Genomic DNA, 13233 nt, shown 5'->3' on the forward strand with positions numbered 1-13233 from the left:
TGGTAAAGTAGGGCTATCAATCTACAAATTCACAAACAACTGGACATAAAGTCTTCATCCTGCATGTTCCCTGTCCTGGCAGATGGAAAAGTAAAGATGCTAATGACATTGACAACCCTACAGTGTTGAACCAATAGAGAGCAGCACATCTTCCACTATTTGAGAGCCAATGCTTTGTTCACATCTAACTTCTGTCAGAGAACCTCAGAGATCTCATCTGTAGTGGACAGAAATGAGTGAGAGGGCTGTAAGGTGTTCTCCTAAATCACAGGATTGGGAAAAGAAGAACCATCCTACAAACCAGAAGTCATCACATGGGCTACAGACATTTACATTTTCATCGTCTTATTTGATTGATTCCATTCTGGGCAAAGATGCAACCAAAGACACTGGGATCAACAGAGGAGGTACTGTACCTAAACTAAATTTAGGGAAAATTGTCAATTAACTTTTGTAAGTGCCGCAGGGGAAATTGTTTGTGAATGATGAAATTTCTAAAAAGGTGAAAATAATTATGTTACACGATAGATGACTAACTGTGCACATTTTCCAAACAGTGGATACCATGGGTCCTACATCTCTCAAAGGGACTGAGAGTCAATCCAACAAGTCCAAGCAGATATCAACAACACATCGTATTGCTCCTGAGGAGAACAAACAAGCTACTTCACAGCTACAAGAAGATACCAGGATAGAGCTCCCAGTAAATATGAGTAGAGAGACAGAGGTGGGCTCCAGCAGAGACCAAACAGGGAAGCTGACAGCAGAAAGTCTAGGTGGACACAACATCAACTCAAGGAAGCAACGACTTTATCGAACCACCTTTACTCATTTCCAGCTGGACCAACTGGAGAGGGCTTTCCACAAATCTCATTATCCAGACATTTTTGCCAGGTAATAACATTATGCTATCATTAGTACTGGATATTGACATTAGTAGTGGGGGTCGTGTTGCTATGTAGTATACTACATACCTCACCTTTCAATCATGTTTATTCTAAAAGACAATTCAAACTGTTCATAGATCAATGGCTCTTTATTTCCCTAGAGAAGAACTGGCGACACGTCTAACTTTGACGGAGGCAAGGGTCCAGGTACACAACTCAATCATTAGTTTTTTCCCTTTATACTGTAAATGTTGGTCTTGGAGCTGATTCTTATTTAGTGTGAGGCTGCAACACATAGTAGTCAGTCATGGATCCATCAATAGGCTCCTGACATTTCTCCACTTGCTACACCTGTGTGTCCAGGTGTGGTTCCAAAACCACAGAGCCAAGTGGCGTAAGCTTGAGAAGGCTGGCGTTTTGAGCTCGGTCCCTGGGCTACCTCTAACCAACCCCCTGAGCCTGTACTTGGATGTCCCCCTGCACCAGGCCTCTGTGGTGGAGCCATCCTGGGGGGGAACCCCACATACAGTCTCTCTATATGGGCCTGACTCTGTGGGAACCCTGGATATTGGCACTCTGGCCTGGGTCTCACTGTGTGGACATCCTCTTATCCATCCATACTTCAGCAGGTAGTGTATATCGGTCTTCTGTTGAGCCGGACATATGTTACGTAATGTGTAGCGATTAGAATTTGGATTTACTCAGTGGCTGATCTGAAAAACACTTGCATAGCTACACATCTTGGTAATGGTCAAGACAGACTAAGCCCAACCCTAACGCCATGTGGGAGATGGGACTATGCATATGGGGTTTTCATTTGTCCATATACTACACTCTTAGAAAAAAGGGTTCCAAAAGGGTTATTCGGCTGTCTCCATAAGGTTCTACATGGAACTCAAAAGAGTTATCCAAATGGTTCTCCAATAGGGACAGCCGAATAACCCTTTTTCGGTTCTAGATAGCACCTTTTTATCTAAGAGTATAGGAACCTGAAGTTATTTTTATCTCCTAAGGTTTTTAACCGTGATGAATCCTTGGGGTAACACTCCAACCCTGATGACCAAAGCTACCAGACCATCCCAGACCAGACCAGCTGCCATACTGGGTAATGACAGGAGGCTACTGCCCACACCAAGCAGCACTCTGTCCACAGACAGTAGTCCAACAGATTAAGGGACATTATCCAGTCCATCTTGTCCATGCTTGGTTTATATTGGTGCAGTGTTTTGTTAGCTGAATGTCAGCATCATCAGATTTAGTTCAAATGTGTGTAGTGTGTCCTGTACGATTTATTGATTTAGTGTTTGTAGTGTGTCCTGTACGATTTATTGATTTAGTGTTTGTAGTGTGTCCTGTACGATTTATTGATTTAGTGTTTGTAGTGTGTCCTGTACGATTTATTGATTTAGTGTTTGTAGTGTGTCCTGTACTGATTGATTGTTTGTAGTGTGTCCTGTACGATTTATTGATTTAGTGTTTGTAGTGTGTCCTGTACGATTTATTGATTGATTGTTTGTAGAGTGTCCTGTATGATTTATTGATTTAGTGTTTGTAGAGTGTCCTGTATGGTTTATTGATTGATTGTTTGTAGAGTGTCCTGTGCGATTTATTGATTTAGTGTTTGTAGTGTGTCCTGTATGATTTATTGATTGAATATTTGTAGTGTGTCCTGTATGATTTATAGATTTAGTGTTTGTAGTGTGTCCTGTATGATTTATAGATTTAGTGTTTGTAGTGTGTCCTGTATGATTTATTGATTGAATGTTTGTAGTGTGTCCTGTATGATTTATTGTTTGAATGTTTGTAGTGTGTCCTGTACGATTTATTGATTTAGTGTTTGTAGAGTGTCCTATGCGATTTATTGATTTAGTGTTTGTAGTTTGTCCTGTACGATTTATTGATTGATTGTTTGTAGAGTGTCCTGTATGATTTATTGATTTAGTGTTTGTAGAGTGTCCTGTATGATTTATTGATTTAGTGTTTGTAGAGTGTCCTGTACGATTTATTGATTTAGTGTTTGTAGTGTGTCCTGTACGATTTATTGATTGATTGTTTGTAGAGTGTCCTGTATGATTTATTTATTTAGTGTTTGTAGTGTGTCCTGTACGATTTATTGATTTAGTGTTTGTAGTGTGTCCTGTACTGATTGATTGTTTGTAGAGTGTCCTGTATGATTTATTGATTTAGTGTTTGTAGTGTGTCCTGTACGATTTATTGATTTAGTGTTTGTAGAGTGTCCTGTATGATTTATTGATTTAGTGTTTGTAGTGTGTCCTGTACGATTTATTGATTTAGTATTTGTAGTGTGTCCTGTACGATTTATTGATTGATTGTTTGTAGAGTGTCCTGTATGATTTATTGATTTAGTGTTTGTAGTGTCCTGTACGATTTATTGATTTTGTGTTTGTAGTGTGTCCTGTACGATGTATTGATTGATTGTTTGTAGAGTGTCCTATATGATTTATTAATTTAGTGTTTGTAGTGTGTCCTGTATGGTTTATTGATTGAATGTAAAGATGTTGGACATCTTACAAAATACCTTTACTATATATTTTTTGGTAAATACGGTAACTATATATAGACAAAAACATATATTTTGTAAACAATTTTTTTATTTTTTTAATCTGTGTACCACTTAAACATGATCTTTTCAATATGCGCCTGACATTCCTAGTGGCAAATACAGTACAGTGCATATGGATACGTATGTCTTTACTCAGGTTATGTTCATCCACAAATGATATTGACCAAGCTTTCAGATAACATTAATGACTTTGTTAAAAGGGATCGAGACATAACAATCACTCTATTTGATGGTCAATCAAAACGTTCTTCAAATGCCTTGCACACAAAAAACACAATTTCAAAAGCAATAGACCAGCTAACAATGGGACACCATGATTTGACAGACGAGTCCGTTAGGGTCCTCTAAACAATAGTCAGCTTGGATTTCAGGAGCAGCATACCTGTCAATGGGAAACACGTAAGGCAATGACTGACTGCAAAGCCTCAAATGCCCGCTGAAATCAGATGGGAATGACTTAGGTCCTGCCTTAACTTAACAGACAAATAACACACATATTGTTGACCATTACTGGTCAACTAGCCATGCAGACCGGGGCCACTCAAATGTTTCATGGGTGATGAGACACGTTCACGACCGCATCTTGACCCAGAGTATTTTCAAAATATACTTTACTCACCCTATCAGCTCTAACTGATATCATCAGCACTAGTGTTCCTACACTATGTTCTCTTAAAATAAATACATGAATGGAAGTCTATTGCTTCCGATAAGGGTTGTAAACATTGCTGGTGTGCTTAGTATTCAGTAAGAAGCACAGAGACCAATTTGTGGCTCTGATTCACCTATTCTCTTGGATGGGGACAAATACAACCATCAGAAAGGCAATGGTGCATGACCAAATACTTATTTCTGCAACACAGTCTGTCTGTGTAAATACACTACAGAAAACAAAAGGTAGCGGCTGCATTGGCAGTAGGTTGTTCTCATACAGATACTTTTTTCAAGTTATGCAGACTTCGCCTCCCTCAGCGCAATTCAGAGAAATAGTGGGTTCATCAGTAATGTATCTGATGCTTTTCTTGGAAAAGAGGATGTGGTGATTTGAAAAGGGACTATCCTTTCTCAGTAAGATTTCTATGTTTCTTTGTAAGTATAAATAACCACAAGAAGCTTATGCTCTGGCATCCTCTGTTTCCTGCCACTGAGTTGCCCTATTATTTACATCTGTTCTTCAGCTCTTCTTGCTCCATAAATTGTATACTATTCAATTGTTTGGGCCAACAGAGAATTGATTAAAAAAAGACATTACATTGTTCATGATATAAGGCTTGATGCATTGGTGAAGCAGTAGTATTGTCGATGGCTCAACTGTGTAACGGTCCCATTCCCTGTGGCAGCCATTCTCAGACCGTTTTTGCTAGGTAGTTAACGTTAGCTAACGCTAGTTGGCTGTACCTGCGCCAAAACTTTAGTATTTCTCCACCCATAGTTTGGACTCAATCTTCTTTTTTAAATGTCCAGCCAACCTTTTCAGCAATTTTATTTTCATGACTGATCAAAAAGCTCTCTCTTGTCCCTCTGCAGCAGAACAATACATTTCCATAAAAATCGCAGTATCGAAACACAACACATATATAGAATTTTGATAAATCGTGATACATATAGAATCGCAATACATTTCCTATCGGCACCTAAGTATCGTGATAATATCGTATCGTGAAGTCCCTGGCAATTCCCAGCCCTCCTACTCACCAGTATGCCTGTTAGTTAATTACAGTGAAAAGCACCTCTATTGAAATCTGCACCTGCTTCCAATTAACTTCATGGTTAATTTAAAACCTCCCATCAAAAACTATGGCAGTGGAATAATGGGATATACCAAAGATAACCTATTATATTGACAAGATAGCCAAGTAGCTGCTCTAACAATGGAAATACATGTACTCAAAGATAGAAGGCAGGGGAGATCAGGTGGGACCATTCTAGCCAATTGGCTGCCACAGGGAATGGGACCGTTACACAGTTGAGCCATCGACAATACTACTGCTTCGCCAATGCATCAAGCCTTATATCATGAACAATGTAATGTATGTTTTAATCAATTCTCTGTTGGCCCAAACAATTGAACAACAGGCACATCTAACTTACAGTAGTCGTTTTTCTCAAAGTGCCCGGAACGCCACATGCGTCCACTTATATCAGTACATTTGTAACAGCCTAAACATTACAAAACGTCTATTCCATCAGATAGGACTGATGTAAATCGACACTCCCTCATAGACCTCCGTACAAAAAGGGCTTATCTCACTAAAGCTAAGTTTAATCAGATCATTTAGCATCCACTCTTTTTAGGTAGTGGTTGGAATAGCCATTTTTTTAGGATCCAATCAATATGATATGGCACCTCCATCACCATTATAGTCTAGCTGAGTATGTGCTTGTATCTCTTCCAGATAACGCTAATGGAGCTAAGCAAACACATTTCTAATGTACCCTGGACAGTGAGGAGTCACTAACACACTGATTAATCACCGATCAATTTCATTGCTTTCATTCACACACTATCTTCCCCTTTAGAACGGTTGTCTCGGTTTAAACCTATAATGTATTTCTTCTAATGCACTACCTATTGACCTTCAGTCTATGACAGAGGAAACTGATCTGCAATGAAGCTCAAATTATGAACTCAACCATTGCATGCTGTTACACAATGAAATACAGTATATTAGTCTTAAATGTCAGCCCCAGAAGAAACCAGTTTATGTAATAAGTATAGGCTAGTAAAATGATATGTGCAATAAAGTCATTTATAAACTGGGTGATTCGAGCCCAGAATTCTGATTGGCTGACAGCCACAGAGCGTATACCACAGGTATGACAAAACATTTATTTTTACTGTTGTAATTACGTTGGTAACCAGTTTATAATGGCAATAAGGCACCTCGGGGGTTTGTAGTATATGGCCGATATACCACGGCTAAGGGCTGTATCCCGGCACCCCGCGTTGCGCATAAGAACAGTCCTTAACCGTGGTATATTGGCCATATACCACACCTCCTGGTGCCTTATTGCTTAAATTTAGCATGTCTTTTGTGAATACATTTACATTGAGGTGTAATTCTAATTTGTCTCAGAGATTTTGTATATTGTCCTTGTAACAAATATTGGAGGACATTACCACTTGCATTGCAAATGCCAATCAAGAAGTACAGTTTATCCATTGATATATTTCACTCTAATGAAAATTAAAAGAAACACCAAGGAAAACATGATGCATCGATGGCAATTTATTTCTCATTATGCGTTACATTACTATTGAGTACATCACACAGAAACTGAGTTCTGGTTTGCGTCTGTTCTGCAACACTATATTTCCAACACCGCAGTCAGGTCAGTAATACATGGTTGTAGTATATACAATTTATAATTGGACTTCCAAGAAAGCACCAACGAATACGTCCCATCTTGGTCCGTTGAACTTTCCTCCCCAGAATGAATGGTACAATACACACAGAAATAGTTGTTTTATGGCTATTCATCTCTTTCAGTCAAAATAAAGATCTACTCACAATATCTAGTTGATCTATATTGTTTTCAGAGTTACTTAAAAGCGTAACTTTATACAGGAAAAAGACAAAGCGAAGTAAAGCTTCAAGGTAAATACATGTTCTAATGTACAGCAGTTAGTGTTAACTGTTGAAGTGGAAAGAGTACTGAGTTCTACAGGACAGGATCAGTAACCAAGGAGAGTAAGCCAAGACACCATGAAACACCTTCCCATTCAAAGACAATGCAGTCATACTAAAGTTTCATGTCATTCAGCAACATAAAAATATCTCCTGTGTGCAATGCAATGGATATCTGCATTATTTTTTACATGTCATGCTCAACCCTAGACCCCATGCACAAAACACAAGGAAAATAAGAAAAAAAACAAAAGGAGATTTTTTTAGAGGCGAACATTGTGTTACCATGTTGCATTTCTGAATGTGTAAGCCTTCATATTTCAACTTAAAGGGGACACTTGATGCAAAAACTGTTATTTATGATTAACCGCATTTATAAATAAATGTTTTTTAAAAGCTGTTTTTAAGCACTTGTAACTCAATGCCAACAGTGATGACTTCCCATGCAGTGACTCAGTGTTCCATCTATGCCTTCAAGATTAAATGAACCACAGAATTAGGAAGTTAACCTCATCTTATGATACATTTGGTAGTTTTACTTGAATACTCATTCAATATTAGTGCTCAGTGCTTTGCCTCAGCAGGATCATACTACCAATGTTTATAGATTAAGACAAATAAAACTGAGAAGAAAAGAGAACTAGATTCTTCAAAAAAAGAGGTTTCATTTAAAAATAATAATTCTGTGCAGGTGTCCAATTCTAAGGATTTAACTCAAGAATGGTCCCAATAGGGCAGCTTTGCTTCAATGTGAATGGGGCTCTAGGATGTGGGACCAGCTGTGATGTTAGTGGAGGATGTTATTGTGAGGCTTAGATGGAACACTGACACATTCATTCTTGTCACATGAAGACGTCCACTACATCTTCTCCATGGTCCTCCTCCTCGGTGACTTTGAGTGACAGCACCTCTTCGTTGAGGAACAGGCCACTCAGCCTCTCCTTGCGGGCCTGTCTCTGTTCCTTCAGCTGTCTCTTACGCAGGGCTTTCTGCTGCAGCTTCCTCTGCTTAGAGCGTTTCTTCCAACACAAATAGGACAAGAAGATAAGCAATGTGTGGCAGTGGCACACTAAGCACACACACAAGAGAACAGACAGCACACCAAGCAGTGCAAAACAAAGGCTCAGACTACCGTTCCATGACTCAAATGTAGGGTCATGTTTTTTACTTGAGGCAGGAGATCCATTTTCCATTATATCTGGTCACTTCATCCTACAGTAGGTCACCTACATATTAAGAATATTTCCCTGTTATCATTGTGAAAAACTACTAAACTGTAGGAGTGTGTACATATCAAATAGAAACCCATTTGAATACCTCATGTAGAGTAACGCGCACCACATTGACACCACATGGAAGTGATTGCAATAATTATGCAAGGAGGAATACATACACTGATGTCCCAAAGTATTTGGACAGTGACACATGTTTGTTTTGGCTTTGTACTCAGCACCTTGGATTTTAAATGACACGATGACTATGAGGTTAAAGTGTAAACAGTGTCAGCTTTAATTTGAGGATCTTTTCAGAATATGCTTCTAAACACTTCTACATTAATGTAACCTCAGTCATTGTATCATTTCAAAGCCAAAGTGCTGGAGTACAGAGCTAAAACAAACTGTCCAAATACTTTAAAATCTCACTGTAGCCTCCCAAGTGAACGTTCGTTCCTTGTGTTTTTTCACAATGCAGGTCTCCCTCTGCCTTGTCAACATCCTCCGTTTCAGTGTTGGTTTATTTTTCCACTTGTCTATGCCTTCCATTCGTGGGTTAGTAGCTAGTATGCTAACACAGTTTTTAGCATTTTTACGCTAACTACTCAACCAGGCAATAAATTACAGGAAGAGGGAAGGAAGATTTCTTCATCTAAATACTCTTTATCTCTTTATTTAAAATCTATTCTAGGGAGATTAAGCTAGCAAAACATAAAATACTGCGTAATACTAGATAAGATTTGTTTTTGAATTACGCAAGATGCTGTTGGCGCTGGTAGATACTTTCCTCTCCTCTGAGCTTCCATGTCGAGGGAGATACCTACTTCTATCTGTTTTTATTTAAAGCTCAGGTGCATCCTGTTTCCAAAGATCATCCTTCAAGGCACTGTATGTTGTTGATTTCAGTCAAATTGCAATTTCAATTTTAGTAGCCGTTTAATCTGTAGGTATGGAAAACTTGAGGAGCTATTCAAAAGCCATAGTGAACTTCAACAGTCAGAGTGAAGCCCTGCCTTACCTTGGAGTCCCGGATGCGCTCAGCTGCACTGGACAGGTTCCCGTCGCTGTGGGCACGGCTGATGTTAGCTGTGCTGCAGTTGGACGTGGAGTTGCCGGTGGAGCCTGTGGATCCGGTGGAGCTGCTGGCACTGCTGACCAAGCTAGCATTACTGCTGCTCACCCCACTCACCCCACTAGTGCTAGCACTGCTGTGGCCACTCCTCTTCCAGCTGTCTCGGGTGCTGCTGGGGCGCTGCCGCGGACTGTGCTCCCGGATGTAGTTCCTCACCTGGAGGATAGAGTTAAAGCTGTTAAAGCTTCAGGTTCAACAAACATCTGAAAAGTTGTACTATTTCTTTAGATGTGAGTACACTGCACAGCACAGTGTTCTTTTTATTTTTAAAGTGTGTACCACGTGTGCTATTCACTCGCCTGTTTCAGTTTCTCATCCGTCAGGCAGTTGAGCTCAATGATGAACTCGCTGTCTGTGGGGGATATCTGTGCACACGGGTCAATGATCTTGATGATGTCCAACTGCTCTCGTAGCCCCATCTCTGTGCTGACCTTTCTGCTTAGATATTCAATATATTCCACCTGACAGAGAGACAAAGCCTATAACATCTGCAACCACTGCTTTACAATTCCTGACATTGTGAATTTGAGAGCTGGTCTCCATACCTGTTCATCATTGGTCATAGCACTCCAAGGGAGCTCATCCAGATTTCTATGTGGTTTGGTCTTTCTCTTGGAGGAGAGGCATGGGGAGCTGGGAACACTGGGTATGATGTCAGAGAATACATCACTTCCACTGGTTATGTCACTTCCAGGCAACTGTGGATAAACAAAAAACATTAACCCAAATGGAACAACTACCAACATAACTTGACAAAAATATTTATGTTATCACATTGGGGGGCACATACCTGCCACTCAAATTCGCTGTCCGACCAGTCCCAGTAAGTGCTGATAGAGGAAGACACGTCGCTGCAGACGCTGCCCTCCGGGAACAGGTCAAAGGAGGTGAACTCCTGGTCATCCAAAAGGGAGTAGCAGTCCTCCTGGTCTCCCACAGAAACAGAGGAGAACAGCTCCTCACTGCATTCGGAGCTGGCCACACTGGTTCCACAAGAAGTCAGGTTCCATCTGAAAACAGTCAACAAAAGCAACATTTTGGTGTGGTTAGTTTAGCCTGTTCCACTACAGTCTTGCATTAAAAAGTGGAATGCAAGTCAAAAACAGGTAGCTAGCCATCAGCCTTACCTGTTACTATGTAAGCGGCGCAGTTGGTCTGTCCGGTGACAAGAGGATAACTGACAGCCAAAGTCACTGACATCCAATGTGCCCGTCTCACTGATGTTCCCTCGCTGAGACAGCAGCCGTGGAAAGGGCTCCTCTGGAGAGAGGAACTTTTCATAAAGAGCTTCAGACATTTTGGTTTTCTCCACCTGAGAAAAACAGTGGGAAATAAGTATAATTAGAAAATATTTTATAGGTAGCTAGCTAGCCAGCCAAATGTTAAACAAGGTTCTTCCCACTTGGATAATTAAGCAGATTAGCTACCTACCTACACTACATGACCAAAACTATGTGGACACCTGCTGTTCAAACATAACAATCCAAAATCACGGACCTTGATATGGAGTGGGTCCCCCCCCTTGCTGTTATAACAGCTTTCACTCTTTTGGGAAGGCTTTCCACTAGATGTTGGAACATTGCTGTGGAGACTTGCTTCCCCAAGCTGTAGTATGCTGTAGCATTAAGATTTCCCTTCAAAGGAACAAAAGGGCCAAGCCCAAAGCATGAAAAACAGCCCAAGACTCATCATTCCTCCTCCACAAAACTTTACAGTTGGCACTATGCATTGGGGCAGGTAGCGTTCTCCTGGCATTCGACCAAACCCAGATCCGTCGTACTGCCAGATAGTGAAGCGTGATTCATCATTCCAGAGAACACGTTTCCACTGCTCCAGAGTCCATTAGCGGTGAGTTTACACCACTCCAGCCGACACCTGCCATTGCTCATGGTGATCTTAGCCTTGTGTGCTGGTGCTCGGCCATGGAAACCCATTTCATGAAGCTCCCAATGAACTGTTATTGTGCTGACGTTGCTTCCAAAGGCCTTTTGGAAATCAGCGATTTTTACTCGCTACAAGCTTCAGCGGTCCAGTTCTGTGAGCTTGTGTGACCTACCACTTCTCTGATGAGCCGTTGTTGCTCCTAGAGGTTGCCACTTCACAATAACAGCACTTACAGTTGAAGGGGCTGCAATTTGACAAACTGACTTGTTGGAAACGTGTCACGTTCTTCTACATTTTACTGCCAATGTTTGTCTATAGAGATTGCATGCCTCGACTTTATACACCTGTCAGCAACGGGTGTGGCTGAAATTGCCGAATCCACTCATTTGAAGCGGTAGCCACATTCTTTTGTACATAGTGTATCTGAAATTGGCTGGCAAGACAAATTAATTGGCAGCGTAGCGACTAGCGGTCTGTTAACAAAACATTGCTAACACCGGCTAACTACCTAGTTAGCTAGCGTCCCCAGCAAGCTTCCGAGTTGGTTAGTCAGTTAACTAACAAGGTACAGTAGATGGCTAACCTGTCCATTTCAAATGTTAACATGTTACATGCTAATGATCTAGCTGGCTAGTTATTTTGGGACGAAAATACATCATTTAAGGCAAACAACGAGGCCTCGTTAGCTAAATCCTCCGCGAAATCGAGAAGGCAGAGTTAACGTTAGCTGTCTTGTTCGAGATAATAATCCACTCGCTAATAATATGCCCAACATTATTTGCCACGGAAGACCTTGCCTGGTCGAAAGAAGTTGACCAAACAACAAACCTGCAGTTCAGAGAAAAACAGTTATTTCCTCCTCCATTTGCAAACACTACGCAACTCCGCAATCACACACGTCAATTCGACGCTTTGAAAACGACTGCGCCCCCTTGCAAGTGAAAATAGGAAGTAGATGGCATGTCATGGAAAAGACTAACGTTACTATAAGGACAGATAGAACACCGAACGTATAAATCTGAAGCATCCACTTAGCGTTTCCAGAGGAAGCAGAGACGTCGGCAGTGGGAGAAGATGAAACGACATTCTGAAAATGTTCTCATCGATTAAACATTTGATCTCAATACAATTTTCTGTTCTCCAAACTGGAAAACTATTAAGAACAGAGTGGACTAAGTTTTGTAGACTTTACCCTTTGCCAAAATACGTTGTTTAGGAGTGCAAAGGCTAATTGCGTTATTTCGCACTATACAGAGTAGGCGTGTCCTAACGGAAATATGCAATTAAATGCTGATCCATACTTAATGAGAGACTGAGTTGGACCCCTTTGACTAATACAAATACAAGGCAGTTAACCCACTGTTCCTAGGCCGTCATTGAAAATAAGAATTTGTTCTAAACTGACTTGCCTAGTTAAATAAAGGTAAAATAAAAATATATATTTGCTATAAATCTGGCTATGTGGAGAAGCGCAGCTATAGTGAGTGACAATTTACCGGTTTGGTCAGGGCCATCATGGGAGATGTTTATCCTGTCGATGTAGCTCTTAAATTAAGTTTGAGTATATTAGCAATAAAATGTGTTCTATATAGCTGTGAACATTCTACAAGGAAGACCCACTTAATCAATTAAACTGAACAAAAATATAAACGCAACATTTTCAAAGATTTTACTAAGTTACAGAATTGAAATAAATAAATTAGGCCCTAATCTATGGATTTCTCATGACTGTGAATAAAGATATGCATCTTTTGGTCACAGATACCTCTAAAAAAAAGGTAGGAGCTTGGATCAGAAAACCAGTCACTCAGTATCTGGTGTGACCTCAATTTATCTCATTCAGCGCAACACATCTCCTTCGCAGAGTTGATCATGCTGTTGATTGTGGCCTGTGGAATGTTGT

General features: G+C 40.5%; 1 protein-coding gene across 1 annotated transcript; it reads right to left on the reverse strand.

Annotated features, from left to right (window-relative positions):
• Positions 1 to 6686: 6686 nt before the first annotated feature.
• On the reverse strand, positions 6687 to 12497 carry LOC120062500 (protein FAM199X-like). The gene is made up of 7 exons (XM_039012517.1): positions 12159 to 12497; positions 10574 to 10758; positions 10237 to 10456; positions 9992 to 10144; positions 9746 to 9907; positions 9333 to 9602; positions 6687 to 8119 (listed from the first exon to the last, which is right to left on the reverse strand). Exons 2-7 carry the CDS (start codon positions 10741 to 10743, stop codon positions 7943 to 7945), a joined length of 1152 nt encoding a protein of 383 aa, XP_038868445.1. The 5' UTR covers positions 10744 to 10758; positions 12159 to 12497; the 3' UTR covers positions 6687 to 7942.
• Between the last annotated feature and the right edge of the window lie 736 nt (positions 12498 to 13233).

This window comes from Salvelinus namaycush, chromosome 17 (assembly GCF_016432855.1).
Source record: "Salvelinus namaycush isolate Seneca chromosome 17, SaNama_1.0, whole genome shotgun sequence".
In the NCBI taxonomy this organism is placed as follows: Eukaryota; Metazoa; Chordata; class Actinopteri; order Salmoniformes; family Salmonidae; genus Salvelinus; species Salvelinus namaycush.

Coding starts and splice junctions, on each gene's coding strand:
- LOC120062500 (XM_039012517.1), bottom strand. CDS start 10,743: ATGTCTGAAGCTCTTTATGAAAAGTTCCTCTCTCCAGAGGAGCCCTTT. Junction 9,908..9,991: donor CTATGACCAATGATGAACAG/GTATGGAGACCA, acceptor TCTCTCTGTCAG/GTGGAATATATTGAATATCT. Junction 8,120..9,332: donor AGCGCATCCGGGACTCCAAG/GTAAGGCAGGGC, acceptor TTGTGTTGGAAG/AAACGCTCTAAGCAGAGGAA.